Source organism: Borostomias antarcticus, assembly GCF_949987555.1.
Source record: "Borostomias antarcticus genome assembly, chromosome: 4".
Classification (NCBI taxonomy): domain Eukaryota; kingdom Metazoa; phylum Chordata; class Actinopteri; order Stomiiformes; family Stomiidae; genus Borostomias; species Borostomias antarcticus.
The window spans coordinates 27526084-27543583 of NC_140237.1; the positions used below are offsets into that span (position 1 = coordinate 27526084).

Consider the following 17500-nt stretch of genomic DNA (forward strand, 5'->3'; position numbering starts at 1 on the left):
AAAGGTCAAAGTGCAATGTCACTGTGACCTCACAAAATGTGTTTTTGGCCTGATGAACACTATCTCAAGAACGGCTTGACAGAATTTGTACATATTTGGCCAAATGTCCAGTTGGACTAAATTAAATTAATTGGATTCGATTTTGGTATTCAAATGTCAAAGGTCAAGGTCACCGTGACATCACAAAAGGCACTTTTGAACGCTAACGCTAATCCTAATGATAATGCTAGCTAGCTAACGCTAATTCTAACACTAATGCTAGCTTTAAATAGCTAGCCTTAGCATTAGCGTTAGCATTAGAGTTAGCTAGCTAGCATTAGTGTTAGGTTAGCAGTTAGTCAGGGTTAGGGTTAGTTAGGTTAACTGCAACTGGCATTGTTGGGCGGAGGCATTTAGTCGTTACGCGGGTTTTCTAGTTTCTTATGTTTGTTCTGCAAATTGTTTTTTTTAACTAATGGTTTTTAATTTATTCTGGTTTATTGTATTTATTGAATGTATTTGATGATTTCTGTTTTTATGTCAGCTTGTTGTCACTGTAAATGAGGGAAACCTCGGTGCCTTATGGTGTCTCAGTGCCTAATAAAGGTTTGAAATGAAATGATCTACCCAGCACAGCGGTATAGTTGTCGCTCCAAATCCTTTGGTCAAAGGAATGAATCTTACAATACTGAAATGGATGGGATAAAACAAACTACACACGCACACACTGTGATAAGATATAAAGTAAAACTTTATCATGACATACAAGTTTAAAGCCCTGAGAACCATGTCTTTATATTACTAATGTGAACAAAACTGAATGTGTCAAAATCACTTTGGAAAAGTGCTCCTCTTTTAAATACAATCGGCACAAACCAGTTTTACAAGCATTCATGTGTTCTGTCCTAATTTGTTTGAATCAAAGAGTAAAAACTATAATATCAGTAATATCATTATTATCATAATAATAATAACAACAGTACAAAAATATGCACAAACCCCACAGATCGATTTATATAAGGAGCATTGTACAAGCCAAAAACAACATATAATTGATAAATGAGGTATTCAATAACCACTTGCATATGCACCTGCTTTACACAGATCAGGTTCAATTTAAAACGATTACCAATCTAATGAACTCCAAACCATCTGAGAGACGAGGTCCTGCTGACTCCACTTCACCGTTTCCTGAGTGATGTGACCTCGTCTGTAACTGAATGACAAAACTCCCCCCCAAAAAAGCGACACACAACCCAGATCAGTCTAAAATAGCATGAAGCGAGTCACTACAGCTTTGCATTTATACGTGTCCCTCAGTATACAGGCTAAATGTCTCAACTTCAACATCAAATGCAACAATAATGACTGCAGCCCAATACCCTGAGGTTTTATGGTGGTAGAGGTAGGGGGTCTTCAAGAACACACACACACACACACACACACACACACACAATCATAAGGTTGGATCTGTGCTGTAAACTGTATTGACAGAATGTGGGTTGCCAGTCTGTTATTGTAGAGGTGGTCTGACAGCACTCCCTGAAGTATCAGTCATGGCATACAGTTTCAAAGACAATACTTCCCAGTAGCACACATGCAGGGTCACACACTCACACACGCACATTCACACACACACACACACACGTGCACGTTCACAAACACACACACGCGTGCACGTTCACAAACACACACACGCACGTTTACAAATAGACACACACACACACATGTGCACCGTCACACACTATCATGCAAAGGCTGTAAGGCTACACTGTCAAACAGTCATTAGACTGATTGGATAAAACAGAAATGTTGTTTTCTAAAACATAGAGAAACACCGCCTAAGTGATCCAAAACTAAGTCCTTATTACATAGGTCCCTCAGAAAGGAAAAAATAATAATAAAAAATAAAATCAACACAAATAAATAGCAAACACTGGTTTGGAAACCAATAAACGAGACTGGTGATTGGTGTCTAATGTCTGATTGAATTCAAAAGACAGTGGAAACACAGCTTTACTCTTCAAAGGATTAAGCTTGAAGAAAGGAACGGTGCTTCGCGGCCGAGAGCTCCTGAAACGTGCCCTGGTGTCACACCAGCAGCGCGGTTTAAGGCAGCAACTCCATCTTTCACCTTTATAATGTGGACATACTGTTTTCCGTCATGAGGGTCTACGGGGTGCCTCCAAGGGACTAGTCGCGCTGTCTTTGTAGCCCCCGAAACCTGGACTATGATCTGCACTGCAAAAAGGTCCACAAAACCCAACACATAACATCTAGTAAAAAGCAACAAGGCAGCCCACCTCAGAGAATAACATTGGGGCTAAAAGGGTTCAAAACGGTTAAAATGCCTCACATTCAACATGGATAAAGCTAGAAAATTCCTTTCCAAAAATCAACATCTTGTTTTCAGAGGTACAGTTTGGAGGAAAGAGATACTGTAACAGTGGATGCATTTTAGCGGAAACTGCGGGGGAGGGGGGGGGGGACACTCTTAGTCCAGGAGGCCTGAGTTGTCTCACTCTGTATGGTCTGGTTTGCCGAGGGGGGGTCTGTCTGTGAAGATGGTTCAGGTGACGACCTGATTACAACCAGAGAGAATGGGTCTGGTCTGGTGCCCGCACATCATCTGGGCTAAAAGGTATTAGCAGAAGGGGAGCTAACGGTTAATGTCCCGCTGTATTCTACAGCCCGCTCTGCTCCCGCCTCCGACTGGGCTGGGCTAACCTGCAGCAGCACGGGACAGGTGTGTGTGTGTGTGTGTGTGTGTGTGGACCAGGGTACAACACTGACTGGGCTAGTCTTTGGTATTCAGCTGTGCAATAACCAAAAGGCTAACGCAGATCAGAGAAGATTAGGGTCTTACAAAAATACTGGCCTGATTGTACACATGCAGAGCATCATTCTCAAACGTGTCTTATTACAATGCAGAACAGGCTGTTTTCATTTTAAACAGACAAAAAACAACAGACAAATACAAACGATAGGATAGCAAGCCAACCCCAAGTTCAGCCAGGGACAGTATTTGTCCCCCAGAGTCCTAGTCAGACAGTCATTCTTTCCCAGTGCTCGGGGAGTCCACTCTTGAGGACCGTCGAGACGGCTTCCGCAAAGGTTCAAATCCACCAGGCCAAAGTCATGTTGGTAACGCAGCATTGAGGTATGTAGTGTAGTTCTCCATTCCAGAGCCTGAGGTATTCTATGAAAACAGTCTTAGACTTGTGCATTCTTTCTGTATGATCCTTTTTTTAAATTACAAAGTGAGTGACGTCACGATGCTTCCTGAGAAAGGTGCCTTACCCAAACGGAGAGGCAAGATTGAGGTCTGAAAAGGTACGGGAATAGGAACGGGGTGTGCCAGTGTTGGTTTGAGCGAGTCCCCCGGCTTCTTCACAGCTCATGTTGAGTTGAACAAGAGACACACACACACAGCAATGCCTCCACACTAGCACATCTTGAAACATATAAACTCTCTCTCTGATTGGTTACTGGGTGAGGCGCTAAGCTTGGTGGGGGGTCGCTGGTCCTATGATTGGAGGATGAGTTGTTTGTCCCGCCCCCTACTGTGTGGTATGTGTCCAGAGCTACGGGATACACAAAGCCCTCCGGAAGAAGAAGTCACTGAAGTCACACGCTGTGCGCTGAGGTATGAAAACGTCATTTTGCAACTGTGAGGTATTGGGTGGTGATCTGTGCGATGCATAACCATTCTGAACGTCGGGCAATGTAGTCCTCTCTCTCTCTCACACACACACACACACACACACACACACACACACACACACACACACACACACACTCTGTACTAAAGACTACTACATGCCCATCGTCATGGCAACTTGAGCGGCTGGGGAGGTTGAATGCATAGGTTGTGTTGATTGTGAGGTTCCATTGAAATATTTCCTCAAAATGTTCCCCCTGATTTCGACAAGATCAAAGAATAATATAAAAATAAAGTTCATTCAGGTTTTTGAAGTAAGCTACAGTTCCTGAGGTAAAGATGTCACTGCAGCTTACTTGATTTGAGGTAAAAAGACTCAACCTAAAAAAAAAAAAAAATCATTCTCAACACAAAATTTAAAAGACAACAAAATGGCAACAAACAAACAAAAATCCTAAATAAAACTCTTCAAGTTCAGTTGTGAAACACCTGTCAGTGGGTTTGGCTGAGCGCTATGATTGTGTTTAGCATGTAAGTATATGTATGTATTGTGTGTGTATGTATTGTGTGTGTGTCTTTGTATGTGTGTGTGTGTGTGCGCGCGTGTGTGTGTGCGTGTGTGTGCGTCTGTGCACACGTGCGGACACATGATCCCATGTGATGTACTTGGGCTTCGCGTTCATGATTGGACAGCCAAGGTCGACAGGAGCAATGAGGTATTTGTTGTGCAACAGTTTTTTTTTTTCTTATCGATTTCTGTATTCATGCTGGGCCTGGGTGTGGAGGCGGAGCCAGGGGAGAGGGTCGCTGGGCGGCCTCGGCTAGGGTGAGCTGCTGGTGGACGGCTCGGCCGAGCCGGGTCCCTTGGAGGAGGAGGAGGAGGTGGGACTGTGGCTCTGGGCTGAGGGGGCTGTGAAGCTGAAGCCGGCGCTGGGCCCTGGCGGTGGGCCGGTGGCCGCGGCCGACATGGCGGCCCCTCCCACCCCACCGGACTTCTGGGCAAACAGAGTTCCTGAGAAAAGAGGAACCCACATTTAGGGGAAGAAGGTCATTTAGACATTACCACCATTTCCACCCTTCTATTTCTAAAAGAGAGACTCTTTCACAAGTATTTGAAGGGCACTTTATATAGTTATTGACAAACGGAGCACAGTGCACTACATAACAGTTCAGACTAGGAGAAACAGTGGTTGGCCCATAGAGACGTACCTGAATAGAGTGTGCCATTGACCTCCACAGACACACTGATGCTAGTGTTGCCATTGGTGGAGATGCTAAGAGACATGTCCTGCTTTTCATCTGGGGAGAGAGAGGTGGGGGGGGGGGTAGAGAGGGAGAGAGAGATGGGGGGGGGGGGGGAGAGAGGGAGAGGAACCGTGAGCCTCTGTGGGCAAGCAGAACCAAGTAAACAAAGACGGAGACCAGCAAACAGCTCGGGCAGGAGGAGTCACAAGACTGAGGAGAAATGTCTATGCTAAGACTATGCTCTGATTGTGAGGGCGGAGTGGGCGCGAGAGTGGGTACTATCACACACTCAATCAGTCCCTCCAGAAAAACGCGATTATGCGATCGCATAATACATTGCATAATCAGGCAAAAGGCGCAGATTATTGCAAGGGTCACATCATTTTAGAAAGAGCGCATTTTCACCGCGATAATCACTGAACTCTCCGCGCAAAAAACGTGGGATATGCAGGGCTCGCTTGATTTCATACTTCCCGCATTTTTCTACTTCAAGTTTCAATGTTTTTCACCTCGTTTGTAGGGTTGCCACCTTCAATGGGGAAAAAAACCTTGCCAGCAGTCCCATGCTCACGGAACACAAATCAAGCAGGGGTCTGGGGGTCCTCCCCCATGAGGTTATGAGTGTCAGACATCTTATTTTAGGCATCTTTTTTTCCCCTATTAGGCCTATTTCCAAAATAACTAACCTTTTTAATTGTTTAACTTAAGTGGCAGAAATTATTCGTTATAGTATTTTATTAGGATATATTAATTTTGCATTTTTATCATGGCATGTTTGAAAAGACGCAACATGGTAATGTCGTGACATTTGGCTCATGTATGAACTGTATGAACATTTGGCTCATGTACTCAATGGCAATGGAATTTCTAGCATGTGTGTGTGTTTGTGAGAGAGAGAGATAGAGAGAGAGGGAGTGTGTGCGAGAAAGAGATAGAGGGACTGTGTGTGTGGGGTGTGTGTGTGTGTGTGTGTGTGTGAAAGAGAGAGACAGAGAGATAGAGGGAGTGTGGTGTGCGATCTTAACTGTATTATTGCTTGTGAGCTCGTCGGCATTGGAAATGAGGGAAACCTCAATTGCCCCACGAGTTTAAATAAAGGTTTGAAATGAAAATGAAATGAAAAAAAGTGTGTGCGTGTGTGTGTGTGTGTGCATGTGTGAGAGAGAGATAGAGGGAGTGTGTGTGGGGGAGAGAGATAGGTGTGTGTGTGTGTGTGTATGGTGTGAATGTGTGTGTGTGTGAGAGAGAGAGATAGAGGGAGTGTATGTGTGAGAGAGAGAGAGAGAGATAGAGGGAGTGTGTGTGTGTGAGAGAGAGAGATAGAGGGAGTGTGTGGTGTCCGTGTGCGTGTGTATGGTGTGTAAGAGAGAGAGAGAGAGAGAGAGAGAGAGAGAGAGAGGGAGTGTGTGGTGTCTGTGTGTGTGTGTATGGTGTGTAAGAGAGAGAGAGAATGTTTGGTGTCCGTGTGTGTGTGTGTGTGTGTGTGTGTGTGTGCGTGCGTGCGCGTGTGCACATGGTGGTGGGCGTCTGACCTCTGGCGGCGCTGCCCAGGCGCAGGTTGAGGGGGACCTGGGAGGCCATGGCCAGCAGGTTGTGCTGGAAGGCCTGCTGCATCAGCCGCTGCTGCTCCTCGGCCAGGCGAGCCATCTTCCTCTCCGGTCCCTCGGCCATGCCCATGCCCACGCCCGTCTCCAGCTTCTCCCGCAGCTGCTCCAGGGTGGCGGCCCGGGCCAGGCCCGCCACCTGGTGATGACCCAGCGCCAACGCCGCCATGGAAGGCCGGCCGGCCGCCAGCATGGAGGAGGTGAGGTCTTCTGTAGAGAGGGAGGGAGGAAGAGGAGAGCAGGGGAGGGGAGAGGAGGAGAGGGGAGAGGAGGGGAGGAGAGAGGAGAGATGGGTAGGGGAGAGGAGAGGGAAGGAGGGGAGAGGAGAGGAGAGGAGAGATGGGGAGGGGAGAGGAGAGGAGAGGAGAGGAGAGGAGAGGAGAGGAGAGGAGAGGAGAGGAGAGGAGAGGAGAGGAGAGGAGAGGAGAGGAGAGGAGAGGAGAGGAGAGGAGAGAGACGAGAGAAGAGGCACGTTGAAACAATGTGAAAAATTAAGAAGAGCAAAACAACATGATAAAAAACAAGACAGAAGAAACTGGTCAGGTGATTAGCTGAGCCACATTCCAAAGATCAGATCCAGATAAGAGATAGTGTGTGTGTGTGTGTGTGTGTGTACATCGTCATACGGTGGAATGATAGCGATCGCACCGAGATCTCTATTGCTGGGGGCAGGCTCTAAACCACGCTGGTCATGAAGTGTTGTTGGCGTTGGGAAGCTGCTTATTAATTGTCAGTAAAGACTGCAGAGTGGACAGACGGGGGTCAGACTGAACCCGGATCAAAGACAGCCACTCTACACAGCTTTGATGACAGCTAGTGTGTGACAGACTAATGACAGACTTACTTACTTACTTATTTATAGACAGCATAGTTTCTGTAAACTACATGCGAAAAGGCTCTGTAAATCACTAAGAAAGTAAATGGACCTTTGTTCTCTCTTCAAAACCGTTATTTAACGATAATGCACTCAGACAGTTCCCTGCAGTTACTCGTCAGTGCAGCAGAGGGCGCTACTGCACCATCTATCATTCTGAAGAGAGTTGAGCTCCATTCTGCTCTCGGAGCCGCCAGCGCAACTATCCACAACTCATCCTCCTAACCACACAACACTCTCTTTTTAGGAACGACCCAATCACCTTTAACCCCTCAACCTTTTTGGTTGGTGATTGGTTGGTGCAGCCTAATTTGGGTTGGAATCAGTTTTATCGCCAGGTAGGTTTTTACACATGCTAGGAATGTGTTCTGGTCAGTTGGTGCGTAACACATGGATAGACAACATTAGATGGAGTGCAAGGAATGAGCAACGCCAAAATACAAAACACGCCCCCGCTTCCCCACCGACCTTTCTTGAGGGAGTGGCCGGGCGAGATCTGCAGGCCGTTCAGGGCCCCCGAGGCGCCGGCGGCCCCCAGAGCCGACAGGTGCATCTTGGGAGGGGAGAGGATGTGCGGGGCGGTGCTGGGCGACGGGGAGAAGCGGAACAGGCTGCTGCTGTAGCTCGGGCGACGCCCCTCCCGGCGGTTGCTGTCGATGGCCGCCTGCAGCTCCCCGGGGGAGCTCAGACCCTTCCTCTCACACTCGAACGGGTAGAGGTACTTCATGTACCTGGAACACACACACACGGTCGTCAGGACACCGCTGCAGAATCACTGAACTCATAGAGGGCGGCGGAGGCAACAGACAGAGAGTAGGTACCGTACAAAGGAGGCTTGGCCTTAGCACACATCCACCGATACCTCGACGCTAGCTGGCTCTAACATTCCTACCAGGCCTTCGTTAGCGTTAGCTGGTACGCGGCGACGGCGTACAGCACAGAGCGTTACGTCATCATGTGTACATGGCAAAGGCCGTTACAGTGGTCTGCATGAGAATGCGCTGGCATGTTTCCAGCTCCCGCCCCGGTGTGGAAATGCCAAACAGCATAACGGAAGAGCGCTGGGACAGAGATCAATACGGGGCGAAGAGCAGAGCGTCCATTAGATAAGCCTGCTGCTAGAGAGAGAGAAGGCAGGGCGGCCTGGCGAGCATTAAAAATACATAACGCTTCATTAGAGCACTGGGATAGTCAACAGGAGAGAGGGAGAGAGAGAGAGGGAGAGATAGGGAGGGAGAGAGAGAGGGAGGGAGAGAGAGAGAGAGAGATAGGGAGGGAGAGAGAGAGAGAGGGGGAGGGAGAGAGAGAGAGAGAGGGTAAAGGCCTATCTCTACTGGAGGCTTGCTTGTGTTCGGAATAATTTCAGTTACTTATCTTTGCTTGAATTCGCTTGTCTGGCACAATGGAACCAATCGTCAAAATAAAAAGCTAGCCTGATCCTCCCTTGACAGTCCGGGCTGACTCAATCAAACGCTAAAGTAATTGTCTGTTGGGTGTTTGTACATGTATGGCTGACACTGGTCAGTCAAAGCCCTCTTCAGTCATTCTCAACTCACCTAAATCGCATCAATAAATCCATGGAATCAATGGGTTAGTGTGTGACGTAACGGGTGAGGGGATGTAGAGTGTGTGTGTGTGTGTGTGTATGTATGTGTGTGGAGAGACAAGATGGCTGTTCTCACAAACACACACACAGAGGGACTGGAGAAAGGTGTGTGTGTGGGAGGAGGGTGTGTCTGTGTGTGTGTGAGAGAGAGAGAGAGAGAGAGAGAGGGGGAGGGAGGGAGGGAGAGAGGGAAAGAGGGAGAGAGAGAGGAGGGCAAGAGAGAAAGGATTGTACATGTGGTATGTGTTAGAGTGTGTGTGTGTGTGTGTGTGTGTGTGTGTGAGAGAGAGAGAGAGAGAGAGAGAGAGAGAGAGAGAGAGAGAGAGAGAGAGAGAAAGACAGAGAGAGCCTATACTGTACGTGTGGTGTTGTGTGTGTACAGTATGTGTGTGTGTGTGTGTGTATGTATGTCTGTGTATGTGTGCCTGTGTGTGTACATGTACAGTATGTGTGTGTGTGTGTGTGTGTGTGTGTGTGTGTGCGTGTATGTGTGCCTCACTGTGTACGCAGGGTGAAAGCCGCGCTGGTGATGGAGGTGGGCAGGTTGAGGCCCTTGGTGATCTCCCTCCAGATCTTCTTGTTGATGACCTCCACCAGGCCTCCCTTCTCCGTAACAAGCTTGTACAACATGTACAGGTCCAGCACCTGCTTAGCCATGATCGGGATCCGGTTGACTGGGGTCCCTGAGGGAGGACACACACACACACACACAGTCAGAAATGACATATGACTCTATGTGTGCCTCATATAATGAGAGATGGATTACAGGCTTTAAAGAATTTGCATTGTGTCCATTCATTACAGGCAAATCACTGTAGATTTCGTTTGTCGTCCCTACAGAATAATACTGGTTGAGCCCCTTGGCTTGGAGGTCATGCCTAGTACTCAAACAGCCTGTTGAATTTGACTGGGAAATCTCCACACATGCACACGTACACACACGTGCACATACACGTACACACACACACAGGTACAAAGGGATAAAAACATATTAGCCTCTACAAACCAGCTTGACCTGTAAAGAGGGATTCACCGATACGACCGGCCAGCCCAGCCAACCAAGACCCAGACTTTTGATACAGATGCATTAATCTTGTCAACGGCTTATCTGCACTAAAGCGTGCAGGGAGGGAGTGTGTGCTGGTTGGAGGGGGGGGGGGGCAAGTTGTTAGTTCATTAGTTAACACGTGTGTGTATATGTGTGAGAGTATGTGCGTGTGTGTGTGCGTACTGTATGAGCATATGTTTGGGTGTGTCTGTGCACCAGAATCAAACGTGGAAAAAAAGGTATGGCGCCACATTCCCAGGTGGTATGGTGCGTGGTGGAGGGGGGTTGGGTGGGCTCGGAGATGGTGGGGGGGCTGGAGGGGTTTGTTCAGGGCTCACTAATCCAGGAGCTGTGGGGGGCATCTGGATATCCCGCTATAATGAAGCTCATTTAGGAGGATTGTGTCAAGTAAATCCACACACCGCCTCGGCTGTTAGCCAGCCAGCGCTAACGCTGCTAGCTAATAGCAGTCACTGGGCTAGCCAGCCAGTGATAGCCAGCCAGCGCTAATGCTGCTAGCTAATGATAGTCTGCCAGCCAAGCTAACATAGAGGGTCGGCAGAGGCTTGTTCGGGCAGGATTTGTGTGAGCAGGCTAATGCCAGCCAATCCCTCAACGTCCCAAGGCTGCTCTTAACCTGGAATAAGACACATTAATGTCTTTTTTCAAACAGCAATGTGATCAGTGGGCCCGGGAGATTAGCCTTGATTCGATGTCTTAAGTTAGAAACAGTTAGCCCTGGCCAGGCTGTCTTTGATTAAGCCGTTAGCAGTGGAGCCGAACACTAATGTGGAGGGGAGGGGGGCAGACACATGGACTTACATAAACATAGATGGGGGATATGGCCTCATAGGTTGAGAGTATGTCTGTGAGTAGGTTAAGTGTATGGTGAGGTTGGAGGGTGGGGGGTGGGGGGGGGGTCATATACATGAAGCTCAGCAGATCCTGACTACTAAAGCTTGTTGTACAACATGTCATGTGGCCATCGGTAACTACCCCCAAGGAATTAAGAGGAAGCCAATCGTCTGGCGAGACGGTAGCGCGAGCAGAGACAGCCCTCCAGTCTTCCCCAGGAAACATACACACTGATCTCCAGAGCCTATTAACTGTCCCAAAACACAGGGAGCTGGTGTCAAAACAAACACAAATACGCTGAAGCCCACAGGGGTCAGCTAACTCAGCTAGCTAGAGCGAGCTAGCCATCACTGGTTAACATTGAAGGAGGATTTAGCATCATAAGCCCAGTTATAAGGTTATTTACAATCATATATAACAATCAATATGAATATGTTGACAGACTTTGCACTCTTGAGCTATTAGTGCTACAGCTACATATTGTAGTACACAATGGATCTCTATGGGTATACAGTATTAAGGCCCATGGAGAGGGACACAGTGGATCTAGGCGTAGAAAAATACTAACTTTTTACACTGAGGGCTGTAAGAGTAACATTTATATGAACTCTTCTCTTCCACAGGCTTGACAACTGTCATCAACAGACAGACATAAGGAGGATGACTGGCAGCAGTAGACTGGCCGCACCATCATCTTGTGTCACATCACGGGCAGCCCGGAAGGTCCAGGGAGGGGCTGCACACACACACACACACACACACACACCGCCGCTTCCAGAACATACACCCTATCAAAAGCACCCAGGAACGCGGCCGCACGTGCGTCGCCCCCCTATCCCCCCCCCCCGCGCACCCCTGCTCTCCTCAGTTATTTAATGCAGCTCTGGACATCAATCCTGCATCAAACAATTAGTACAAGCGCAGAGGTCAGGGGTCAGCCAGGGTTTATTGATGTGTGAATTAAAGTGCAGGTCAGCAGGAAGGCAGAGTCCCCAGACAATGACCGCACAACAGACCAGGCACAATGGAGCTGGCCTGCGTTGGCAACCCCGCAGTTTTGGTTTAATTCAACACTGATGCCTCTATCTCGGCACGCGCAATCAACCTGGGTTTGGCTCGTGGCGAGGCGATACGCCATTGTTATTTGGGAGAATTGCTTTTCTAGATGCTTGGATGCAGGAATTGAAAATAGTAAAAAGAAAGAGTGATTACACGGTTACCGACACCTGAAAATGGAGACGCTCGATTGTGTGAATCGTCGAGCCTCGGGATTTTTTTTGTGGAACATCCGTTTCCGGCCCTCGGCCCGTCACTTCAACGCCGCGCGTCGTCTAAACCTGCCTCAGAGTAGAGGTGGACAGCGCAGCCACGCTATCAGAGGCTGGGCTATATTGAGCAGCTGAGGCATTAGCTCACGGGGCTGTCACTTCGGCCCCACTGTTGGCCGTCTCGCCCTATAGCTGGGAAGCTCTGCATCTCTGAAACCATCTGTAATTGGCTGCAGGCCTCACCTCCCATCATCCTTTGCCCCGGCCTGATTTTCCCCCTGGGACGGGCCCATCAGAAGCCGGGTGATTAATGGCCCCAGAGGTCAGTGGTCACTGGGGTGGGAAGTGCCATGGCTAAGCCCCCCGCCACCCCCCACCCACCCGGGGCCGCTCCCCAAGTCCTTCCTCCTCCTGTATGCTACTTCCACAGCCCCAGAGCACGACCCAGCAGAACAGACCTGAGCCGAGCAGAGATAGAACTGAGCCCGGAGCAGAGCTAGAACTGAGCCCAGAACAGAGCTAGAACCGAGCCCAGAGCAGAGCTAGAACCGAGCCCAGAGCAGAACAAGAACTGAGCCCAGAACAGAACAAGAACTGAGCCCAGAGCAGAACAAGAACTGAGCCCAGAGCAGAGCCCCAGAGCAGAGCTAGAACTGAGCCCAGAGCAGAGCCCCAGAGCAGAGCTAGAACTGAGCCCAGAGCAGAGCTAGAACCGAGCCCAGAGCAGAGCCCCAGAGCAGAGCTAGAACTGAGCCCAGAGCAGAGCTAGAACTGAGCCCAGAGCAGAGCTAGAACTGAGCCCAGAGCAGAGCTAGAACTGATCCCAGAGCAGAGCTAGAACTGATCCCAGAGCAGAGCCCCAGAGCACAGCGAGAGCCACATCAGGAGAGGTATCAGTCTGGCTGCCGTCACCTCAGCTCTCACCCCACAGGAACACCATCAGGAAGGCGTCGTTGTCGGCATAGCTGAGATGTCTCTACAGTGTTGGTGGGGGGGGGGTTGTTTTGTAGCGTTGGTGTGCAGTGTTGAAGGAGACCTCGTCCCCCTCCGCTCACACATGATGGAGACCTGGTCCCCCTCTGCTCACACATGATGGTTTAACCCTGTCCACCCCGTGTCCTGCCCCCCCCGCCCCAATGGTTTAACCCTGTCCCATACCAAGGACACGTTCCGTACCCATGCGAAAAAAACAAGGTCACTACATCTGACCCCTGACCTATTTTTAGAGGAAAACAGCTGTCCGCATTAAAGGCTGCGATCATAAATCAATGTTTGTCTGTCTCTGTCCGTCCCTGGTAAATTAAATATTGCTGATTTCACATTACTGGCATTCTTTAAATAATGAAGAGGCGGAGTGACAGCCTCGGAGTGGGCCGGACCAGCGGTGGGAGGACACAGGAAATGAATTTTTCACTGAACGTGTGGCTCAGCGGTGTGAAGTTTCACCCCCGTACAGCCCCGCCCCCTGCACAGCCTGTCACAGAGAGGGAGGGAGGGACGAACGGAGGACAGGAAAGGAGAATGAGAGAGAGAGAGGGAGAGAAAGGAAGGAGAGGGCATTAAAAAAGCCCATCTTTACAGGATGCCGTTTTCAGCGAGTTCAAATTGGGAGCCTCCCTCTGTATGTTGAGGAAGGGAGGGGGAGGAGGGGAGGCAAGGAAGGAGGCAGGGAGGGAGGGAGGGAGGGAGGGAGGGAGGAGGGTCTAGCTACAGCCAGCTGGAGAAAGACTGGATTACCCCTATAAGAAAGGTGTCAGCCAACACAAACGGGCCCCCGGCCCCATGTCAGTGTCTGAGTCCTCCCAAACACACACACCTCCTCCTCCTCCCTCTCTACACCCCCCACCCTCTCTTCCCTAGCGCTACGGCCCCTGACTAGACCAAACAAGGCCCTGCTCGGCCTATCCAGGGCCCAGGCCCTACCGTCTGCTTCTCCGGCCTGACAACACTCACACCCCCTCCTGAGTGTTTACACTGTAGCCCAGGACCCCGGGACCACCGCAGCCATTTGGTTTACATGTTCCCAGTGCTAGCGTCCGCTAGCTCGGCCAGGCGCTCGGTCGCACTATGGGACCAGGGTTTGTTTTATTTTTAATGCCGGGGTCCAGGGACATAAAAGGTAAGACTGGATGAAGGTGTGGAATTCGCTATCTTTAGTCAGAGGACAGACTCACGTGACTCTGGCCAATTCATATCAAGTGGTAGGAAATACACGTGTGCGTCCATGCGCACACGCGGCCAGTCTGTCTTTAGGCTAGGTTAAGATTACACCACACGTACGGCCAGCAAGCATATCAACTGCAGCTGGTAGAGGAGAGAGAATGGGAGGAATGTCTGGGAGCAACAGTGACATAGTTTATACCACTACACTAACCTACCCTACTACATACTACACTATAGCCTACCCTACTACATACTACACTATAGCCTATCCTACTACATACTACACTATAACCTACCCTACTACATACTACACTATAGCCTACCCTACTACATACTACACTATACACTACACTACTACATACTACACTATACACTACACTATAACCTACCCTACTACATACTACACTATAACCTACCCTACTACATACTACACTATAGCCTACCCTACTACATACTACACTATAACCTACCCTACTACATACTACACTATAGCCTACCCTACTACATACTACACTATAGCCTACCCTACTACATACTACACAATAGCTACACTACTACATACTACACTATAGCCTACCCTACTGCATACTACACTATAGCCTACCCTACTACACTATAGCCTACACTACTACATACTACACTATAGCCTACACTACTACATACTACACTATAGCGTACACTACTACATAGTACACTATAGCCTACATCACCACACTATTAGCCTACACCATTACACCATTACACTATAGCCTACACTATAGCCTACTTACTTACTTAATCCTCTTTGTTCCTTGAGGAACATAACGCTGCGACTATCTGCTTCCATCTGGTCCTGTGCTGGGCAGCATGTTGTGCCTCGCCCCAAGTTAGGTTAGCCGTTTTCAGCTCCGAGGTCACCGTTCTTTGCCGTTGTTGGATGATGTTCCTTAACGTGAAGATCTGGTCAGTGCCCCCTCTTCCTTTCCTGAAATCTGCCTGTTCCTGCCTCAGTTTGGTGTCAATCGCTGAGTCAATTCTGCCTAGCAGGATTCTGCAGAAGGCCTTGGATGGTATAGATAGCAATGTGATGCCTCGCCAGTTGTTGTAGTTTTGCAGATTGCCTTTCTTTGGAATTTTTGCAATCGGACCTTTGGCCCAACCCACAGGAATGACATTTCAATCCCCGATGTTTCTGAACAGGTCTGTGAGGTCAGCTTTCAGCATCTGTGCGTGGATGGAGTCAAAGCCTGCAGCTTTCCCATCCTTTCTTATTTATAGCCTATACTACAACACTAACAGCCTACACTACTGCACTATAGCCTACACATCTACACTATAGCCTACACTACTACACTAATAGCCTATACTACTACACTATAGCCTACACATCTACACTATAGCCTACACATCTACACTATAGCCTACACATCTACACTATAGCCTACACATCTACACTATAGCCTACACATCTACACTATAGCCTATACCACTACACTATAGCCTACACTACTACACTATAGCCTATACTACTACACTATAGCCTACACATCTACACTATAGCCTACACTACTACACTAATAGCCTATACTACTACACTATAGCCTACACATCTACACTATAGCCTACACATCTACACTATAGGCTACACATCTACACTATAGCCTACACATCTACACTATAGCCTATACCACTACACTATAGCCTACACTACTACACTATAGCCTATACTACTACACTAATAGCCTACACTACTGCACTATAGCCTACACATCTACACTATAGCCTATACCACTACACTAATAGCCTACACTACTGCACTATAGCCTACAATACTACACTATAGCCTATACCACTACACTAATAGCCTACACTACTGCACTATAGCCTACACATCTACACTATAGCCTACACATCTACACTATAGCCTACACATCTACACTATAACCTACACTATAGCCTATACCACTACACTATAGCCTACACATCTACACTATAGCCTACTGTACATCATTACACTAAAGCATACACTACTGCACTATAGCCTACACTTGTATAGTACACAGTGTAATGGTGAAGGCTAAAGTGTAGTGGTATAGGGTATAGTGTAGTGGTGTAGGCTGTAGTGTAGTAGTAAAGGCTAATAGTGTAGTTGCATAGACTATAGTGTAGTAGTGTAGGCTATAGTGTAGTAGTGCAGACTATAGTGTAATAGGGTAGGCTATAGTGTAGTAGTGTAGGCTATAGTGTCGTGGTACAGTCTAGGCTATGGTGAAATAGTGTAGGCTACTACTATGTAGTAGTACAGTACTATACTAGCCTAGACCACTATCACAATAAAATGGAATTCCTTCCATGATAAATAACAGCTTGAATGCTTTTTATAATTTCTTCGATCTGTCACGTCATGCGCTCAGGAATGTCTGCAGAGCGTCGTGAACACTGAAGACTCTCGGCCAGAATTAGTTGAGTATGAAGAACAAGAGATGACAGTAGGGCGAGCTAAGAGGAGGGTGGGAGAGAGGAGGTGTGAACAGGGGAGAGAAAGGAGGGGTGAGCGGGAGAGAGAGAGAGAAATATGACTCCCTCTCCTCGGGTCACCTGGTGAAATGGGGGGATGGAGGGAAGGGGGGTGGGGGGATTGAAAAGGGTGGATGGCGCGAAAAGTGAGACGTCCACTCCGACTGTAACCCAAGTCCCTGCCGGCCCCTGGCCCCTCGGGGTCCGACAGGCTTGGACACACCGGCCTCTGATCAACATCCATCTGACAGCGGTGAGAGGGGGAGGAGACACTCATCCATCCATCCGTCCATCCATCCATCTCTTGACCTGCTCCCAAAATAGACATCACACACACTCTCTCACACTGGAACTCCTGTCAGTAGCGCAGATAGCATTAGTGCCGTTGCCATGTTAGCATGAAATTTCAGCGCTGTATGTGAAAGTTCACTAACGACTAACAGCGGTATTAACACTCATCAAACTAGAAATTGTGCTCGGAGAGCACAGACATGAATGCATTTGGTGGCACTGTGTGTGCGTGTGCACGTGTGTGCGAGCAGGACATGTTTGGTATTGCTGCATTCATTAGGTCAGGAGCTTTATGCCAGTCCAAACCCCCTGTCTCTATGACCTTCCCACGTCGAGATACGGCTATTTCAATCCCCGCGACCACAATGTAATGGGTTCTAAGTTGGCCCATTCTACACCCCTCCACAGAG

At 48.6% G+C, this 17500-nt stretch overlaps 2 protein-coding genes across 2 annotated transcripts in view; one reads left to right on the forward strand and one right to left on the reverse strand.

Annotated features, from left to right (window-relative positions):
- The window catches only part of LOC311308453 (semaphorin-7A), a gene marked incomplete at both ends in the record, with an annotated part of 26882 nt that extends 23258 nt beyond the window's left edge, over positions 1 to 3624 (forward strand). The window contains one exon of the mRNA XM_084437412.1: positions 3562 to 3624. Within this exon, the coding sequence (XP_084293538.1) occupies positions 3562 to 3624 (63 nt within the window). The remainder of the gene's footprint in view (positions 1 to 3561) is intronic.
- An 837-nt stretch (positions 3625 to 4461) lies between these two features.
- The window catches only part of LOC311307902 (AT-rich interactive domain-containing protein 3B-like), a gene marked incomplete at both ends in the record, with an annotated part of 45500 nt that continues 32461 nt past the window's right edge, over positions 4462 to 17500 (reverse strand). Inside the window, 5 exons of the mRNA XM_084436793.1 lie at positions 4462 to 4652; positions 4850 to 4939; positions 6418 to 6699; positions 7832 to 8094; positions 9469 to 9652. Of these exons, the coding sequence (XP_084292919.1) occupies positions 4462 to 4652; positions 4850 to 4939; positions 6418 to 6699; positions 7832 to 8094; positions 9469 to 9652 (1010 nt within the window). The remainder of the gene's footprint in view (positions 4653 to 4849; positions 4940 to 6417; positions 6700 to 7831; positions 8095 to 9468; positions 9653 to 17500) is intronic.